The sequence below is a fragment of the Gekko japonicus genome, unplaced genomic scaffold, assembly GCF_001447785.1.
Source record: "Gekko japonicus isolate JY-2015 unplaced genomic scaffold, Gekko_japonicus_V1.1 scaffold1342, whole genome shotgun sequence".
NCBI lineage: Eukaryota > Metazoa > Chordata > Lepidosauria > Squamata > Gekkonidae > Gekko > Gekko japonicus.
Genome location: NW_015163641.1, coordinates 258,380 through 279,542, shown reverse-complemented (window position 1 = coordinate 279,542; position 21,163 = coordinate 258,380). Strand labels below are relative to the sequence as shown.

General features: G+C 42.7%; 1 protein-coding gene across 1 annotated transcript in view; it reads left to right on the top strand.

Moving 5' to 3' along the window:
- Positions 1-20,540, top strand: part of RND3 (Rho family GTPase 3) — a 22,953-nt gene extending 2,413 nt beyond the window's left edge. Inside the window, exons 3-5 of the mRNA XM_015407601.1 lie at positions 10,086-10,195; positions 13,706-13,840; positions 18,655-20,540. Coding sequence (XP_015263087.1) covers positions 10,086-10,195; positions 13,706-13,840; positions 18,655-18,906 — 497 coding nt within the window. The 3' untranslated portion in view covers positions 18,907-20,540. The remainder of the gene's footprint in view (positions 1-10,085; positions 10,196-13,705; positions 13,841-18,654) is intronic.
- Positions 20,541-21,163: the final 623 nt, after the last annotated feature.

The window sequence follows — 21,163 nt, the reverse complement described above, 5'->3', positions numbered from 1 at the left end:
GAGGAAGACTGTTCTGGTTGTGCTTCAGTTTTGCTGGACTTCAGAGAGGAAAAAAGGCAGGAGTTTTCTGTACATGGGATGAGGAAGCAGAGGTCATACAAGGGAATGAATTGGCTAAATAATGTAGCTGAAGAAACAGGGAACCACAGATTGGCCTACAGTGCCATCCTAAACTGAGCTGCAATCTTCTAAGTCATTACACTCTCCTGTGCCCAGAAGTTCTTCCAAGGAGATCTGTTTTGAGGACATAAAGAATCTAGTTTCCCACCCCTGTGCTGATTGATGGAAATGGAGACAGGATATCATGGACCATAAATTGCTATACGTATTAATGGAGGAGAATTCACATGCTGTGTTCTCACTGGGGTAAAGGCAGATTAAATATCTGCTGCATGGAAGAGGGCAAGAATGTTCTTGAGAGGAAGAGGAAGGAATGTGCAGGAATGTGGTGAGAACAGCTCACAAGAGAATGCAAGGGCTGGCTATCTTCTAAAGACTGAAAATGCCGTCAGGGTGTAGACCACCCACCATGGTAGCAAGCTTCCAGGGAGAGAGAAGAAAAATGTAGCTGAACATGGTCTTCAGGGTTTTTTTGGGGGGAGAGGGGTTGTTTTTAAAGAGGGAATTAATTGCTCAGGTATTGGGGAGGGTTTCTGCATGACATCAGTGAATACTCAAGCATGCAATCTGCTTGTGGCATAAAGGGAAGTTTAACAGCGATAAATACAGAAGTTGCAAGACTCTGCTTGCCTTGTAAATCCAAGCAACACTTGTACAGCTCTTTTGAAGAAACCACAATTAAGTTCTTTCCGCCTTAGCAGACCTCAGAACACTTTGCTGTTGTTGGCATCATTGGAATGCTTGCCTCCAGATGTGGGTGACAGCTGTGAGGCCGGCCGTTCTGCTTCTTTTTCTTTCTTTTTTTCAAAAAACTCCCCTGCTGCAAAGGAATGTTTGCTGCCTTTTCTCTCTGGTAGGATAAAAGTCTTTGGAGTTCCTCTCTTCTCTCCCCCTCCACTGCCCCCCCCCCCATGACTCTGGGAGAAGAATTACCAAGAAATAAGAGCTCCAGGAAATGCATTAACAGGAAAGACCTCGTAGCGCTATAAAGAGCACCGAGTGAACTGTAGGCTGTGAAATATCAGACTATAAAGCCCATCTTTTGCTAATAAGCAACCACAGACTAAAACACCTCTAAACCTGAAATTAATAGGAGAGTCTCTCTTTAAAAGGCTAGGTTGTCTAAGGTTATTCTCCAACGCTTCAGCACTCCCACCGGCAATGCAGTCCTTTGCATGATATTGGTACACTGGTACACAGAGTGATGCATAGACCACAGCCCTAAATGAAACTAGTAGAACTGAATTAAGTGGGATGTGTTCTGAGTAAGCATGTTGAGACTAGGTTGGAATTGGTCTATATGCTGCTCTTGCGTGCAAGTGTTTCCAATGTAATAAAACTATTTCTTCCTGTTCTTGAGGTGGAATGAGGAACTGTCTCTGTTCCAGGCAGCTTGTGAGAAGTGACCTCAAACAGGCCTTCAGAGGATGTAGTTTTATGTTTGTAATGAAGTACTGAAGGATGTGATCTCACGTTATTTGTGCAAAGACAGAATTTGAAACCCCTTGCTGGTCGGGGTGATGGATTTGTGATCTCTCCCATACTGCCCCCTCTGGTTCGAAGAAAGAAGGAGGTACAACCACTTCTGTAAATTGACAGTGACTCAGGCTCTCTACTGGGGTGAGTGAAGTGGCTGGACCTCAAGTTGGCCTGATAGATTCTCAAGACTGGTTCTGTTGGTTTCCTGAGTCAAGACCTGGGCTGGCCCCTCCTGCACAACTCTTGCTCTGTCATTTTGATGTCACTATGTAGGTCACAGGTGCAGCCACTGAGTGGGCTGTGAAGATCACTGATGGTCGTAGGCATACAGTCTTGGCACTTGTCAGACTATCTGCAGATAAGACCAGTCCTTCGAAACCAGGATTAAGATAATGAAACTATTCTTCTGCTTTCAACTAGTACTAGAAATTCCTGTACTTTGTATTTGGGGTAGATGTTTGAAACCACAGAATATGATAATTATAGTCATGCGTTGGCTTTGGTTGAGAGATGGAGATATGCACTTTTAAAAGAAACAGTATCCTAGTTTTTTTAAAAATCAAGACATGTCCACTGTGCATTGTACTAGAAAAGGAGATAATGGCTTCATTTAATGATGCCACTTGGGAGGCACTACCATTTAAGATGCAGTTTAGTTGTCTTTGATAGCAGTATTCCCAAGACATTTCGGTACGCCTTTATTAGTCTCTGGCATACATTTTTAATCCTACTAAACATGTATGTCTTCTTTAAATCATCATGTATGGAGATTCTTGGATGACTTGCATCCTCAATTAACTGAAGTTAACTGAATTAACTGAAGGTCATTGAATTTCATTTTAAGTTTCTCCATTTTGGGGAAGGCAAGGTGACTTTTCTGATCCAACTGAAGAAATTCAGCATCTCAACTAATGTGCTGTATGTGCAGCTGTGGCTCAATTGCAGAGTATGTTTCATAAGCCTGATTTATTTTAGTTGCTTCCCTGAAGGCTTTGCAGTCATTCTAGGGCTGGCCCAATAAAATAGACCAGTGCTATGAAAACTAAAAGGGACCTTGTCACAAAGTAACACTTTGACACAGCTCTACTCTCCTACCAGTCCCATTTTCACAGGCTTGGTCTACACATGTGACCGAGTGAGGTGTCCAGGTGCTGAGGTGGTGGACTTGAGGTTGTAGGCATCTCAAGGGGAGGCTGCCTTGATGAGCTTCTTGTAATACATGAGGACACTTTTTATAAAGTGCTGCCCTCCCCTCATTGGCAACCTGACTTTGTACTCTGCTTATCCACCTTGGGATTCCACTTCCTCCTCCTCCTCCTCCTGCTCCTCAAGCTCTGTTTCTGGAGAGGAAGCAGAAATGCAGCATGGGATGAGTGAGCAGGAGTGCTGGCTTGTTTGTGTGCCATAGGTAGACTTGCAGGCTCAGCTGCTCCAGGCCACAAAAACCCAGCTGTTTTGTGCAACTCATGATCCCCGCTTGGCCACCTGTGGTGTACAGCAACAGAATGGAGAGGCCCAGCCTTCCCAGGAAGGGAATTATGTCCAAAACCCTTCTCTGTGGACAAAGTTGTACATTATAAACACATCTGATTGAATTAAAAAATTGTTTACATTTTCTTTCTGAAAATGGCTGCCAGATTTAGCACTGCTCAGTATTCTCTTCCTTTCTTAGTATCTGTAGCATAATGTGCTATAAATGGTATCTGATAATCCTATTGCAATAAGTGATTTTTTTTAGGTTGATGAATTCCAGGTAGTATTTTCTTCTGGCAGTTTAAAGCTGTATATCATGGAAACCATACAGACCATTTATCTGTGTTTGGTGTCCATTAAGTATATCCAATCCTGAGGCATATTTTTTTCTCCATTAAAAGGGCCCTTTTAAAAATCTTACTGAAACTTCATGGTTCCGTGAACCATCTGTGGTCCTGACCATCATCTAACTAAGCTTATTACACTGTACTAACCATAAAATTGAGGAAGCTTGGGCAGTGTTGACTTCAGCTGAAGAGTATCAACAGGAGCCCAAGTCCTGTTAGTGTGTCATTAAAGCTAGCAGAGTGTCCAAACCCATAGGCTTGACTCTTATTTCTGATGCTCACTCTAGAATGGTTCCTAGGTCAGGTGCTTTGCCCCTGAAGGATTCCATAAACATCCCAATATTTTGGTATACTCTTATCATTGGACAGTTGCTCAGATTTTACTCTAATCAAATACATTCTATTCTTGGAGGCTTAATCAACTGGGAGGACAATTATAGGATTTCAGTCTGCGTAGCATTAGAAAGGGAGCCAGTAAGTGGATGTGAGAAACCTAATTTTCTTAACACTCATTTCTTGAAGAAAGATGTATAAAGATCTAAACCAGGGTTCCTTGCAATATTAATTGGTTGAACTCTTGTGGTACTTGCTCCCCCTTTAAATATTGTAAGCGTCACCTGATTCTGGTACATGATCAATACAATTGACTTTGTGCCTGTCCCAAATAGTTGACTTCTTTTAAAAAAGCAAGCCACGAAAACTTAATTGGATTTATGCACTTGGTTTTAATGAGAGAAATGTGGGAAATGAACATGTAAGCAGATAACGGATCAATTGGTAATACAGGAGTGGGTGATGGCTATAACGAGGCAGCATTTCATTTGTCGGTCATCAGCAGATACTTGACCTAAAACCTAAATAGTAACCACAAGTCATTAATGTCTGTCACTACAGTAGACACAAATGGAAGCTAGGGCATTTTATATGGCTATGATGAATAATGCATGGCTATTACATGTCAGTTTCCATGGCAAAGCCAAAGCCTACAGTGGGGAACAATGAAGTGTTCACACTCTAGCAGGGAAACTCAAGTGGGAATGGAGGTTTGCTATCTGTTATAGTAGGTGTTATGATTTTCCAGGGTACCATGATGTCAGAAACACTTACTTAGAACCCCTACTTATTTAGTGTATTGGGGGGGGGGAATAACTGGTCATGTGTTACAGCTTCAAAAGCCATCACCACCAGGACATCTGCACCACAAAGGAATATTGACTTTGAAGCAATGTAATGACTTTTCACAAAGAATCTTGGGAAGTGTAGTTTGAGAATGCTCTAGAGCCTTTTGAGATTCTTATCTGTACCTACAGGTCCATGGGGAGGGTTAACTAATTTAAGGGCATTCTGGGAGACAGCAGAGCTCTTTTAGGGCCCTTTGCTTGGAAATCTTAGGCTGCGGTCACACACACTAAATACTCCACTTTCAGTGCACTTTCCAACTGGATTTTGCCAGTTCACACAGTTAAAATCCAGTTGGAAAGGGCGCTGAAAGTGGATCGAAAGTAGAGTATTTAGAGTGTGTGATCACAGCCCAAGTGTGAGGCATATGGCATACTTTCCCATGTTCAATACTTAATCTATAGTATTGCAAACAATGCCTTTGAATGTTTAGCTAATTTTTTTGTACGGACAGAATTCAGATAATAAAGAATAAGTGAGCCAAGATTACAGTGGAAAGAAGGTGCCTTAGGAGCAGATGCTTCACCCCAACCCATGGCTGTTGTGGCATTGAAAGCATATTCCCCATTCTTGTGAGGTTTGTTGGAGTTGCATTGATTAAATCTGCCTTCAGCCTGTGCATTTTCTGTGCTTGGGCATGGTTTCAAGTTTTCTTAAACCAGCTTGGGTGGAACAGAGTGCTATTGAGCTGTGCTGAAAAGGGTCTGTTTAGACTTGGTGCACATTCCCAAGATTCTTCAGGCACTGAGGATTTTGTTCTGGTAAGGAGATTGGAATGATGAAATACCCTATTGAATTCAATCTCACAGCTTTGTTCCTAAGTTGCTGTCTTATTTGTGCAGTGATGAAGGATTCCACTATTGCTGATGAAAGAAACCAGAAAATACATTTCTTGTAAGGCAAGCCATTACTATGTGGTCTTAAAGGATTCACATTAAAGCCTCTCATTCATTCCCTGGCATACTCTCCCAGAGAGAATAAAAATGGCCAAATGCTATTGTTCCGATCCTGCTTGGTTAGAGAATTGCACATAACTTGTTCTAGCCTGCAACAATCTAACTGGAAGCTTCATCATCTAGTTTGCTAAAGGTAATGCAGATCTGATTTTATATCAGTGTGCTGTGTATATGCATGTACATATATGGTAGGTAAGATCTCCTGAAGAGTGGTGACTGAGCACTTAGGTATGTGTCTAAGGAATTCTTTTTTTCTGGGTGAGGCTCTTCTCTCTTGAGCAAGTGATGCCTCTGTCTAAATTTTAATGATCCTTAAAAGAAAAGGGCCGATCCTGCCCATACCTGTCTCTTGATGAGAAAGGAATGTGGCACCCATGCCCAGAGCTTAGTGATTTCTGTGGGTGGAAATTGCGATGTGATTTATGCCTCCTTGATGGTCTGAAATGTTAACATAGTTCACATCTTTAACAACTAGAGAACATATGATACTATGCTAGTGGCCACTTGCACAGCAGATAGAATAAAACTGTGCTCACTGTGAAGTTCTCTGCTAGACCAAATGGGAAGGTCCATCTAGCCCAAGATTCCATTTTCAACAGTGTGACCTTTTGGTGGTGGTGGTGGGGAATCTTGCTGACCAAACAGGACATCCTTCATTCCCAGTTTGTACCTAGTATCTTGAACACATGGACATTCGTGAAGGCTAGATCCCACTCCTTAAATCTCAAACTCAGTGTCTTTCAAGGTGGTTCTTGTACGATTCAATCTATAAAACACTCTAAACACTGAATATGAATAATATAGTATTACGGCAACTAACTGTTTTTTTGAAGGAGTGACCACTGTAAGTCACAGTAACAGGTTCATAGGGATGAGAATCTCAATATCCGTTGCACCACATTAACCTTTATATAAAACCAGTATATCAGTTTATTTTTAATTAAAACATTTTAAATTATTTAATTTAATTAAATTTAACAGCTACAAGTTCTTGCTGTGAATTGTCAAGAAGGACATCACAAGCCATTCTAAGAACTCTTCTCATGGGTACTGCCCACTGTTTTCTTCCCTCGAGCACTGTATAATAGCAACAGACTACTTCACACAATGGGTGCTGACTTCTGGAATGTCACTGTCATGAGGTATGATAACGGCCACTGTTGCTGCTGGTTGGACAAATGTATGGAGGATAGGTCTCTTGCTAATTATTAGCCATTGTAGTTGAATGGGATGTCTAGCCTCAGAGGCAGAATGCCTCTGTCACATGTTGGCTGGTTATCCTTTGGCATCAGTCTGGCCACTGTTGGAAAGAGGATGCGGGATCAGATGGACTGCGCTGAACAAGTATGGCTATTGTTAAGTTCTTACTCTCCTGGTTGTCTTTGGGAAAGTAGAGTTTCCTCCAGATGGCTTCACAAGGAAGACCTTCCTTTTTTAGGCCTCCGATGGTGAACATTAATGTAGTGAACTAGGCTAAGCTACTAACTTCTATGGACTTATTTGCAAGACTTTGCCTGCCAGCAGCTGCAATGCTGTCATCTCCCAACAGAAGACCATGAAGCAACTATCAGCCCAATCCCATTTGATCCCTTGGGAAGCAGGATGTCACTGACATGTTTACATTTTTGTCTAAAATATCTGGAAGAAATGCCAGCCTTATTTTTCGAAGTATCTAAACTCTTGTTCTGTTACCCGGGCCTGTTCTAACCAGGACAAAAAAAAAACAGAGTACTTGGAGAGAAAGGAAATCATCATTTCCTGCTGTGGTTAAATAGGCTGTTCAACTTTTAAATGTTGTGCTGTCAGATCAACTTTGTGCTCATGTACAGCAGCAACCTTTCCAAAAACCATTTTGGAGGAATACGTTAGGCATGTGATTGGAACCCTTGGAAATCTTGGAGGGAAATTGCAGACTACCTTCTGTTAGCTAATCCTTCATTCTATATGAGCCTGTTTCCTTCAGAAACTGGCATTCCTCAGATTCTTTCCTTGTGGTCTTTGGCTGGACTGTTCTGGAGAGAGGAGCTCTTTGGCAGTTTACCTTATTTATACCCTGAAAAGCAGGGCATGTTTTGTAAGGAAGAGGTTATGCTGCAGACTGGTTTCTAATCCTTTTAAACTGTAATTTCTGTGCAGTGTTTATCTGTTTAATTGTGAGTGTAGCTGGCTCCCTAAACCAGTAAATGACTCTGATATTCTGTAAATGTTTTTACTGCACCTTCGAACCCTAACATGTCACTAGTACCATGTATTTAAGCAAAGATGCCAAGGTTTCATTCAGTTATCTCTGGTTCATTTTAAAAATACTTAAACCATAGGTAGGTGGCCTGATTCAGCAAGCTTTTTAGTCTCCTTGGAGCCCATAAAAAACAACAAAGGGATCCTAGGGGGAATGCTTCATCAGAAGATGGGTCCCTGTAATGAACTACTAGAGATTCCAGCAGTTCATTAAACCTTAGGAACTTCAAAGGTTTTTTAATTGACATCTGGGGTAAAGATGCTACTGATATGATAATAGGGGAATATTAGTAGTTATATAAATGTATCCAGGCTCAGGTCCTATGTTTGTGTGAAACAGTAGAACTTATGGCTAGGAAAGTGAATAGAGACTGCAATTCATTTGGCTTTATAGCGGCACAGTTCTAACCTATACTAGGCCTGCTCAACTTCTATCTAGCCAGTTTGGTGTAGTGGTGAAGTGCACAGACTCTAATATAGGAGAACTGGGTTTGATTCCCCACTACTCACAGCTGCTGGATGATCTTGGGCAAGCCATAGTTCTGTCAGAGCTGTTCTTGAAAAAGCAGTTTCTGTCAGAGTCCTCTCAGCCCCACCTACCTCACAGGGTGTTTGTTGTGGGGAGGGGAATGGAAAGGAGTTTGTAAGCCACTCTGAGTGAAGGGTGGGGTATAAATCCAATCTCCCCCCCCCAAGCACATATTAAGACCTGATGACTGCTAGAGAAGCCACTCTCTCTATATTTTTTTTTTTTGGTGCTCACCTGGAAATGCAAAAACGAGGCTTATGGAGTTGTGTTGGGTACCATACACCAGATGAACAAGCCTGACTATATTGCATTTATATTGCACCTTCCCCAGAATTCAAGTTGAGATACATCTGTTGTCATTTGGGAGGGGAATGTTATATTGTCATCAGTTTCAACTCTCATCTTTGTTGCCTTATTGGTATTTCTATTATGTATGTCTTAGCAGAAATAGAGCTAAAATAACATTAATGGGAAAATATTGGTGGGAAAGAGAAGCAAAAGTAGACTCAGAAGTTCATTTCTTCACAAGAGAAGAGCGTATTGGAATTGGGGATATTTGGCTCTCACTGGGCAGCTTTAAAAAATTCAAGTGCTACCTGTAAACTCAAGGTAGCATATGTGGGGATTCTCAGGCCCTCTTTCATGTGGGCTCTGACAGGAGCCAGAGCCACTTGACTCCATTGTGGTTGCTGTGTTCTGTGTCCTCGGCCACTTAAACATTCATACCCCTTCACAAAAAGTCAAGAACAGGGATCATGATCTGAAGGACTGATCTGGAGATATGTTGACCTGTAGTGTGTATGGGTTGGCTAAAGATGCTGGTAGGCTAGTTGCAATTATAAGTAAATAATTAACTCTTGGCAGGATCAGACAGTATTTACGGATACAGGCTAGGCTCAAAACACAGCAAGTACAACTGCTTGGTTTCCTTGTATACAATCTCTTCTTCTTGATGGTTCCGAATACTGGCCTGCTAAAAGTAGCTACGTCTAGCAATATTGTACAGCTAGGGCTCCTTTTCTGATTTGGAGTGCACTTAACAAAATGCGGAGAACCAAAACTCATACAGATGATAAAAGGTAGGCTAAGGTGAACTGAGCTTTTGTCTCAGAATGGCCATCCTAGGTAGAGTTAAACCCCTCTAAATCAGTTGCAGTCAGTGGGCTTAGAAGGGTGTAACTCTGCTTAGAATGGCACCGTTACAGGTCTTCTGGTGTTTGGGGTTTTACTTCTGGACCAGCACAGCTGCTATCAACTTCTTTCTACAGTTAGAGTTGTTGTCACTGTTACCGTAGTCCTCCTAAATGAAAGCAGAGAATTATCTTTCTCTCCTTTTTTAAAAAAGGAGATTTACTAGGTTGGCTTAAGTTGGGAAATTTCAGAAACAGTGATCATGATTCTGCAGCCAAGCCTGACTTTAATTCCATGAACCCATCAGAAGTGTTTCAGATTTTGGCCTTCCAGTGAAGACAGACAGGAGGCCTGAAGTGGCACCTATGAAACAGTCCATAATATACAACGCTTCACCAAATGGATCAGCTGCTACTGCCTCCACATCAAACTTCTTACAGAAGTATTTGGCGGTAATGTTGAGAATGTCTACATGGCCATAGTTAATGTGTGTTGTGACCCTGCACAAAAATGGCTACCCATCTTGACAAAAAAGAAAGAGGCGTCACATTCAACTGTAGAGTAAAATGTTTTGGTTCAGTACTGTTTCTTTGGCATCCATGTAATCGTAACCAACTTCACTTATTTTAACAGGGTCTCCTTACTACGATAACGTCCGCCCACTTTCCTACCCAGATTCTGATGCTGTCTTAATTTGTTTTGATGTTAGCCGTCCAGAAACACTTGACAGTGTACTGAAAAAGGTAGGTGTCTAAGAATATCTGTATATCTATACACCAAGCTATGAAATGTTACTGCTTCCTTCTGTGCATATATCTGTGCATATAATCTCAGAACAAGAAACTTATGCAGCGATGGTCAATGTAATTATAACAATGGGATATTTAAAACAATAGCAGTGAATCTGGAATAATGATTAGTGGGAGGGATTCTGTCCCCTAAACTCAGGCTGGCTCAGGCTGGCCTGATCTCAGAAACTAAATAATGTTGGCCCTGGTTAGTATTTCAGTGAGAGACCACCAAGGAAGTCCAGGTTTGTTGCACAGAAGTAGGCAATGGCAAAACACCTTGGAACGTCTCTTGCCTTGAAAACTCTGTAGGGTTTATATAAGTCAGCCGTGACTTGACGGCTCTTTACACCAGCATACTCAGGTCTCCTGGCCTAGGAGAGCACAGCTGAGAGTTCTAAGCATGGGTTTTCATTTGTGCCCTTTTACTAGGGTTAATTAATATCTGTGTGCCTGCTGCACTAGCCACTGGTTCATAAAGATATTCCTTCCATGTTCATTCTTCAGCAACTTTTGTTAAAAGAACCCAAAAAGCAAGCCAAGGGGAAAAAAACCTTTTTACTGCCTTTCTCCATGACAAATGTGGACTCGAAGTCTTTGCTTGTGCTTTTGGAGAGCAGTTCGCCCAAAGCCACTGATACTGAACTAAGTGGACCAGCAGTCTGAATAGTATAAAGCAGCTTCTTATGTAATCCCAGAATAGTCCAGAGTACTGATCAGTGCCACAAAATCGCTAACTGCATTTTGTGGCAAGTTGGAGCCAGGGTCTCTGATGACTGACATCCAACCAGAGTCCAATCGTAATGCTTTAAGTCAGACTCAAAGCCACTGGGCACACTCTGATGTGCCAGATGATGGATTGTTTTTGCTACATTTTTATGCCTGTATTCTTCATCCTTCATCCCTCTTCATTCTTGAAAATATAGTAAGTATTTTCTGCAATGACTGGTAGATATTTGTCCTTTTTAAAAATATTGTGCAGTCAAAGCCAGCATGGTGTAGTGGTTAAAGTGTCAGACTAGCATCAGGAAAACCCAGGTTCTACTCTGCCATGGAAGCTCAACTGGTTGACCTTGGGCCAGTCACACACTCTGGCTGTTCTGAGGATAAAATGGAAGAGAGAGCAATGTAAGCTGCTTTGGGTCACCACTGGGGGAAATGGTGGGGTATAAATAAAGTTAAAAATTCAGTCAAGCTCCCAGTGACCTTATTGGGAGTGATCTAATGACCAGAGGCCTCTCTGCATACAACTAGGCTTGCCAAGTCCCCCCGGGGGTAGGGAAACCCCCACCTGAGAGGCCCATTACCTGCCGCCGGTGGATCGGGCCCCGGGGGGGGCCCCACCCCCAAAGCATGCAACGTGCCCGGCGTCAGCACGTCACCCGGAAGTGACGCATTTGCGTCGGGCACGTTGAGGGCGGGGCCATGGTCATCCGAGGGAAAACTCTATGGTTTTCCCTCAGATGATTGTAGCCCCGCCCCCGGCATGCCTGACATGGTTGCATCACTTCTGGGTGATGTGGTTGCGGCGCACATGCACACACTCCTGGACCGGCGCTGGAGTCCCCCACTCTACATACAGCGAGGACTTGGCAACCCTACATATAACACGTAGCCCAATCAGAATGTAATTTTCCCTACCATTTTTGTACTGCTTAAGGGAGACAGAAGAATTGGAGGAGATGGTATGAGGATTGTGCCAGGAGTGCCCGTCTTGAGGATCCCCAGGAATGTCAGTCTTGAGGGTTCTCATAGTATCTAGCATCTCTGGATGCTACTGCAAAGCTTGGGGCCTGAAATTCTGAGGATTGCCTGGCGATTATTGGGAACAAAGCTTCCCATAGTTCCTGGTGGTCCTGAGTATTACCTGAACTTTGCCACTGAGACTTTATTGTGTCTTCTTGCTTCGGCAAATTTTGGGGGGAAGGATGGTGAGGAGGGCTTCAAACAACATCTATGGATTCTTGTCATATCCATATAGGCTCCAGTGAGAGTCATGGTTCAAAAAAGATACAGGGAAGCAGATAGAAGAAATCCAGAGTCTGGGCTCCTTGGATTTCCAGGTCAGTCACCATTGTTCAGTATTTCTCCACACCAAGAAAGCCACTAAATAGGTCATCTACTGCTCCGTTTCCACTTCTGCTTCATTGGTCTGAGCCACAGGAACTGAAATAAACATTTGATGGCCACTGTCACTGCTGCCAGTGTCAAAAAAACTGTAGATTGTTTTGCTGAAGACCTGTTATGTTCTCCAAAAGATAGTCTAGTGGAGTAGAAAGAGGAGAGAGACATTCAGATCCTATATAAATAGCAGCTTGGACAAATCCCCATCTTGGCTTTGGTTTTTACCTACTGAGTTTACAATGGTATTTTTTTTCATAAAATGCAATTAACAATTAATTGTGCTGTTTAATTATTACATTGATGAAGCCCTCCAGATCTAGGGCACACCTCTGATGATACCTCTAATTTCCTTATCTTTATATCTTGTCCTTTAAAACATGAGGAGAGAATGTTGTATGAGATCATAACATAGGTGTGGATTGCAACCTGCCAGTTGAATGCAGCAGTCTACACCATGGATGCAATCCACTAAATTCTATATGGAACGCTGAACTGTATACACCTTAATTTTATTGTAATTTTGCTGGATCACAGCCAACGTATCCAGTATTACATGCTAGAATAGCTGGTGACCTGATACTTGAGTTAATATGGTGGTTTCTCCATGCACCGCCTCCGCAACCAGAGATAATCTACACTTGGCATTTGTGTTCAAGCTTTAACCTTTGCATTTAAAACACGTTATTTTCACACTGTTCAGACTAGACTATGGATGTGAGATATAGCTGAACACTATAATTTTATCTAAATATATAGTTGTTTGTAGAAGACCTGCTTGTAACTTGACATCTGAGAAGCTGTTTAAACTTGCTTCCAGCAAACACCCGTGATTATATCTGTTCATTCATTTGGATCAGTGAGTCATGAGGAAGAGAGTAACATATGTGGTGGCAGCCTGCCTGTCTGGAAGAGAGGCTACATTTCATGTCATGGTTTCCTCCCCCCACCCCCCAACCCCGGGGAATAGGAAGGGCTTGATATTATGAGGCTTTGAACCAAAGTAGTGGCAGCAAAGAGATGTAAGACCTGTTGCAACAAGACAAAGGCTTCCTCTGCCTCAAAGAAGCTAGAAGATACTTAAGACCATAATTTGCTAGTCAGAAGCTCCTTTCATTTTCATGCCTCCCCCAAACATTCATAAATGTAATGTGAATAGGCTAGTGGGTAAGGATTCAGACCCCCACAACTGAGCCATCTGAGATGTGTTGGTTTTCTTCCTTGAACTGTGCTCTTAATCAAATACTGAACATTTCAGCCAGCACGTCTCTTCAAAAACTACAATTTTAAAAAAATAATGTGTTCTTATGGCACCAGTATACTAACCAAGTCATATTTTTACAGTGGAAAGGTGAAATCCAGGAATTCTGTCCAAACACCAAAATGCTTCTGGTTGGCTGCAAGTCTGACCTCCGCACAGATGTTAGTACATTAGTAGAGCTGTCCAATCACAGGCAGACACCAGTGTCATATGATCAGGTAAGTGCTGTAATAGGTTTCTTAATGAATGATATACCCACACTGTACAATGTGTATTGGCGATTTTACACTGATCCCCAGTATTCATACAGCTGGATCCCACTGGCTTCATCTCTCCTAGTGCTGTGCGTTACAGCCCCCGTATTACATGGCTGTTGTCTATGATGACGTTATGTTCCTCACAGAGCCTTTTTTTGGTAGTCCACTGCGATTCCTTCCTCCCTTTTTCATCAGTGGAAAAAACTAGTTGGGTCCAACCCATTAATTCTAGTTACAGTCCGAACCTTTTAGGTTAGCAACGTGGCTTCTAAGTTAGGACATTTAGCCATGGCAGGAAAACAGTGTTCTGTGATATGGTGCAAGTTCCTTGCTTGCTGGAAGAGCAGTTCAGGTGCCTATTCTTACTACTATACAGATGATAGTCTTTGAGGGACAAATCCTATAAACAGAGTCTCTGATACGATATGTTCATGTTGAATGCCTGACTTGGAAGTGATGGGTATTTGTAGGGTGAAAACAAGTACCCAAGCTTGTTCTTCACAGTCGCAGGCCAAAATTCTCCAGATGGAGGAAGCACTGCATTTGATAACCCAACCAATTCTGTAACTCTTATTCCATCCACATCTGCCAGTTTTATACTTATTTTCTTCACCTCTTGTCCAAGCTATGTAACAAAACTGGGCATAGATCCATCTGGCTTAACCATGTTCTTCCTTCCAGCAAAGAGAGAGAAGACAGTCCAGTCTTTTTTTTCTTTTTCTTTTTTCCTTTTCTTTTTTGGTCCTTTGTTATGCTAAACAATAAAACAGAGTGGTGCTGTGCCTCTTAAAAACTGCATGAATGTATGTGTATAGACAGTGCCCTTTCTCAACCTGGGAAATGGAAATATATGTGAAACTAATTGCAGCCCCTCTTCTTTCCATGGGATTGCAGCATGAACCCTTTATGGTATTTATTTATATTTAATTATAAAACTCCTTAAACTAAAGTCCATGTTAGAGAAATAGGCAAATTGCCTCCTTCTAAGGCTGTTATGCAGAAGAAATGCTCCCTTTAAAAACAGGGAGGCCTGCTTCCAAGTACAACTGTAACACTTGTGGTCTGAGTTTTCTTGTGCTTCAAGTCTTATGCATGTGCTTGCCTAGTTTTATGACATTAACCTCCTTGCACATCACAGGGATAAGACCTCTGCCTATTGGAACTTGTCAATGAATTCTGTCTTTAAAAAGAGGGAGCTGAGTGAAGTAGAAAGCTGTTCCTTCCTTATTACTCTAGAAGCAAGCCTAAGGTCCCGTTCACACTGGCCGATTTGAGCCAGGAGCGGGACAGTTCGGGGCCGGATCAAACCGGCGCGATCACACCACAACATCTGGGAAGCGTCTTGCTTCCGTGGCCAAACTGTCCCTTCCCCGCAGAAATCCGCCTCAAACCGAACCACCTATCTTAGGTGGTTCAAATGGAAGAGGCGCTTCTAACCGGGCGTTTGATCGCCGGCGCATCTTTACGCCGGCACAACCCCGGCCCGGATCCCAACTGCGCATGCTCCGACATGCACAGTTCGGCCGGCCCCCGGTTAGGGCCGTGTTTTCTCCCCAGCGTTTGATCGCGCCGGGGAGAAGAGGCGGCGCGGCCGGGGGATCCGTGGGATCCCGCCGCGCCGTGTCAACGTTGGCGCGGCTTTTAAAAGCCGCGCCTTAAAGAGGCTTTTCCCCTGCCGTGTGGCAGGGGCCTAAACAAAGTATTTCCCTTTATTTCTAATGCGAACAATAATCTTCCTTGAATTGCTCACATGCATAGAATTGTGAGCTCCCTCCAGACTTCAGAGGTTTCTCTGCATACCTGCACTCTCAACTGAGCCATGGATTTCTAACACTAGTGGAAATGTAGACAGTAAGCACTCAGTTTGAGCTGGGACCTTAAAGTTTAGGAGATGGGACTGTTTTTCCTTTGTCCTTGATGCATCTTGCAAGGAACCTGGTAGAAAGGTTTGGTCAAGATTCATATCCTGCAGCAACAAGACAATGAACCACTTCAAGATCTATCCCCCCCCCCCAATTTAAAAAGCAGCCATGAAAGCCAGAAGGTGGTGGTCAGGCAGGCCCCATTTATGGCAGAGAATGGTAGTGTGAGGCTTGAGACTGGAAGGTAAGACTCTGAACAAAACCATGCTATAAAAGCTATATGACTGTTGACCATGCCCAGTGTTTTGACTGTCATGTGTCACAATAATAGGTGAATTTGTCCACTGCCTAAAGAATAAAATTACTTTCCATTTCACTTCTGGTATTTATTATTCCTCCCCACCCAACTTTCCATTGTATTGTTTCCTGGTATGCAATGCCCGAGGTATTCCCCAACCTCATTCCATTAGAGGCTGAACCCCAAGCTCATGCACAATCATTTTAGGGAAATACTTAGCCTAGGGTGGGTTAGAAACGCCTGAAAGGTACGCAATGGCTTGTATCCTACAAATTGCCAACAGAATGCTGATTTTCCTCCCCCCCCCCCCCCCCGGCCATTCTTCTCCAGCCTTGCAGTCCATTTTGATACCAGAAAAGGTTGTTCCTGGGGGTTACAGAACCCATGTGGATAAATAGCCATGAGGGCTGGGGGGCTGCTGCAGTGAGGTAGGGCAAAGGGAGAGAAATTACCCTTTTCCCCTCTCATAGCACCATAGCAGCATAGAATACTCATCATGTTTCTATCAGTAGTAGGGTTGCCAAGTCCCCGCTGTATGCACAGTGGAGGACTCCAGCCGTGGTCCGGGAGTGCGTGCACACGTGCGCCGCAACCACGTCACTTGGAAGTGACGCGTCCGTGCTGGGGGCAGGGCCGCAGTCATCCAAGGGAAAAATAGAGCTTTCCCTCGGATGACCGCGGCCCCAGCGCGCCCGGCGTTGCTGCGTCACTTCCGGGTGACGTGCTGACATTGGGCATGTCATGTACTTTGGGGGTGGGGTTTCCCCCGGGGCCCGATCCGCCAGTGGCAGATAATGGGCCTCTGGGGTGGGGGTTTCCCTGCCCCCTGGGGGGACTTGGCAAGCCTAATCAGTAGAACACCCATAGAATAGTTCCTTTCTTGATGGAGGCTCCAAAGACGTTTCTAAGCCTGGTCTGGATTCAAGAATTTAGGATGTGTCCTATGCTTACAGCCAGAATCCTCAAAGAGCTACGTTTTGTAGACTGAAACAAAGCCCTCCAAATAACCCCACAGGGATTCTGTAAGGATAAAATGGAGTAGAGGAGAAAGATGTAAGCTGCTTTGGATCCCCATTGGGGGAAAAGGTGGAGTATAAATGAATGTTGGTTTGAGACTCTTTCTGAATACAGGAGTAGCACCAAACTCCTTGCCTCAGTAGTGGTGAACCAACTCAGAATTCTATCTCTGTTCATCTTAACACCAAGTAGCCTGCAATTTCTGGGTGTCTTCTAGACCTTTCCAATTAGATAGGATGCTCTACCATGCTGAAGCACATGAGGCATTTTGTTATGCTAGTGGCAAATCTTTGTACCGCTTGGAATCTGGAGAATCCTCTTAAGTTTGAGGCAGGGACTGTGGACATCTCTTAGCTTTACTTTGAAAGCCCTTGGTTGTTATTAAGCAGGAGTAAGTGGTTTAGTAGAAATAATTGGGAATTTAGGCTTTCAAATGGCGTTCAAGGTTAATCCTGACGATTTAATGAGAGAATTAAAAGTTTGGTTTAGAAATAACATACACCATGCAGCTGAAACTAAACCTGTTTCACTATAAATCCTGTGGAGTTTGCCAAGCTACCAGCTGAACAGGATTTATTTTTCTTTGCTGCCAGCTCCATTGTAGTCCTAGTCTGAAGCCACATAGCTAGCAGAGATTTGCTTGCCTATCATAAGCTGCTGGCTTTTCAGTAGTTCCAGTCAGGAGTTTTAAGAAATATTTTAAAGAGACAGGGTAGTTTCACTTGAGAAATATGGTTGGATTTCTGTTTCAAAGCTATTTGGGTTGGTATGAGTTTGTTTCTGGGTTTGTTAGGCTGAAGGTCACCACTTGATAAACTTTAAGCTATTCAACCCAACAACCCAACTCTGTGTCTACTTTAGTTGTGCAGGAATTGGATAGTGCCACAATGAAAGCCATATGCAGCACTTGAGAAGTAAGGTACATTTCTCCAGCCATGCTGGATCCCTCTAAACCCCCCCAAAATGTTTCACCCACTTGAAGACTGCCATGTGCCACATGGGACCAAAGGTCCCCCAGGGCTGTATAAATGGGCTCCACCAGATCCTTATCCCTTCCTAGCTTTCCGTTGGAGCTGCGCATTATCACCTTTACTAATAGGGCGTGGTGCATGGACATCACTGCAAGAGTGTTGATTGCTACAGTGGTGCCTGCCAGTTCTTGAGTCCGTTGATCTGAAGTTGCAAGCTTCTGATGACAGGAGCACACTGTAAGCATAGATGTGATTCTCCTTCCTGAATGCTCTTGCTCCAGTCCAGAAATGCCCATTAAAAAGGAGGGTCTTACTTACAGCTATGTTGAAACTCCTCAGTTCCTCCTTTGTATCAATAGGCTGGTGTCAAGCATATCTTTAAGAGGTCAGTGATCAAATTTGGCGACAAAAGCCCAGCTATAGTGGGAACAATGAACCTAAGTTATGGATACCCTTCCACATTTTTGAGGGGCAAAACTAATTTTATTTCTTTAACCTTTTATATTGTCTTCACCTCATTAGTCATCATGTATACGGGTTATAATCAAGACATAATTGTATGGTTTGATTTGATTGGCATGGCTTTTTTGTAACCGTTTTCTGTGTACTTCTTTCCCCACCCAACAGGGTGCCAACATGGCCAAGCAGATTGGAGCAGCCACTTACATTGAATGCTCAGCCTTGCAGTCGGAAAACAGTGTAAGAGACATTTTTCACGTTGCTACCTTGGCATGCGTGAACAAAACAAATAAAAATGTTAAGCGGAACAAGTCACAGAGGGCAACAAAACGAATTTCACACATGCCTGGCAGGCCGGAACTCTCTACAGTCACTACAGATCTGCGAAAGGACAAAGCTAAGAGCTGTACAGTGATGTGAAGGGGCATGTTTTTGTAATGGAGATGCAAAGGACATTGTCATTGGGTGTGGTGGCAAAGACTTGGCAAGAAGTGCCCAGTGGAAATGGTTCGGGCACAGATCTGTGCTTAAAGGCCGTGGTTCACTTTTTGTATGCAAGAAACTATACTTGGGAGTGGACATTTAGAGGACGCCTTGGAAAGAGATGGATGCTGAAAAGACGTCAATGTTGCTTGGTTGAAATACCAGATACAAAGGAAACTATTTGAATGTGCAAAGGCAATGAAAAGAATGGCAACACCTGAAGAAAACAATGTCCTGGCGTATGCTTAATTTTTAGATCTGTTTTGAATACCTACTTTTGATTTTTGATTACATGTTAATATGTTGCTTTCAAAAAAAATTGAAAATATTCCTACTCTTTCTTCACTGTGGAGCTTGCCCATGCCATAGTTTGGTTTTCCCCAAAAAATATAGTTGCTTATTTCCTTCTAGTTCATCCTTTTAAAAAAATAGGAAATGTATTTTGGGTCATCAAGAGGAAGCCCCAGCTTTAAAACACTCATTTCTACAATGAACAGAGAAAGAAAGGCAGGTATGAAAATCACCTTTAGAAGGCAAAGGGATTAAAAGATTATCTGTTCTCAAGTACAGAATTCTCCTCTTCAGTGAAGTAATGAATGCAAAATTTTGGCAGTGGTTTCACAGCTACATTTTGATGCCTTTGATAAGGACATGTTTTTAGTACAGCATGGATGCCATGGGTTGAGTTCCAAAGCCTGATGAATGGTGCTAAGAGTTAGTTATGAAAGGCCCTTAATTAGAAAGGAGTTTTAGTCTTATCGCCCTTGTGATTGGCTCCTTTAGTATGAAGGAGGCAAACCTCGGCACTGTGTAAGGGAATAAGTGCTGTTCTGCTAATACAACTTTTCTACAATTCTGTACTGGGGATGGGGTGTTGATTTGTGTTTAAAGCAAGCACATGAGCCAATGTACCTAATTACCTCCCATTATGATGCTTCTTGAAAACAGCTGCAATTTGGGTGACCATCTCTTATTACACCTTTCTGTTTACATGTAATGAGAATATGGGAAGGAGAGGGTCTGAAGAACAGGGGGGGCCTTTAAGGGGTCCCAAGTGGAAACTGGATATTGCTTTAATCCGGAAGGTCTAATGCAGGCATATTCAGTGATCATTAAGCATTTCTTGTGTGACCCAGATTCTGTCAAATTCTTTTTCACTGACTGATGACTATTGTTACATCTACTAAGCCAATCCTGGAAAATAGTTTGCAGATGTTATGCTTTAGAGGACACAGTAGATGATACAGCTAGTGCAGCTCTCTGCAGCTTGTTGAAATGCAAGCATTTTCTCTCTCTCTCTTTTTTTGCCAAAGCTTCAGTTTTGTTTTGTTTTTTGAAGTGCTATTTCCACAATTTCCAGATAACGTTGCCACCATAATATGCTTTTGATTGATGCGATGGTATGCTTAAGGCAGTATTAAAAAAAAAAAGCAGGCAAGTGCTTTCTGTATTTAAATATTGTAAAAAGGAAAAAAAAGTTAGCTGTTTCAACAGAACAGCAATCACTTTTTAACAAATGTCGGTCACTTTGTATGTTTGGGTATTGTTTCTGCAGTATTTATTTTTTTCTTTTAAATAAAAAGAAGTTTAGTCGTTGAGTAAATCTCTATTTCTGTGTTCTTGTGCAGTGTCTTTTTGGCTGAGATGGCAGCTTCCAGTGCATGTTGACTTAGAGCCACTGTGTCAATAGGCACGCACAATTCTTCAAATACATTGGAACCAATCCTCCCTCTAAGCTGTGGAGTCTCGTGAGCAAAAATTCTACTTTATGAGCTACTGGCATTAAAGTTGTGAGTGAGTGATTTGGCTACTGCATAAATTAGTTTGCTCTGGAGCCATCCTTCCTGAGCTAATACAAAAACATGTGAGCTGGAGGCTAAAAAACTGTGAGATAGCTCATGCTAACTCAGCTTAGAGGGAACACTGATTGGAACTGAAATAGGTTTAAGTGGGTAGCCGTGTTGGTCTGAAGCAGCAGAAAAAAAGTTCGAGTCCAGTGGCACCTTCAAGACCAACAAAGTTTTATTCAAGGTATAAGCTTTCATGTGCAAGTACACTTCTTCAGATACATTGAAATGGAAGTTGTCAGTCCATACATGTAGGCAGAGTGTGAGCAGCAAATTAGCATACAGCTTAATAAAATTGTTTGACAGATGCAAGGACCAAACTGGAATAACAAGCTTAGTTTATAGGG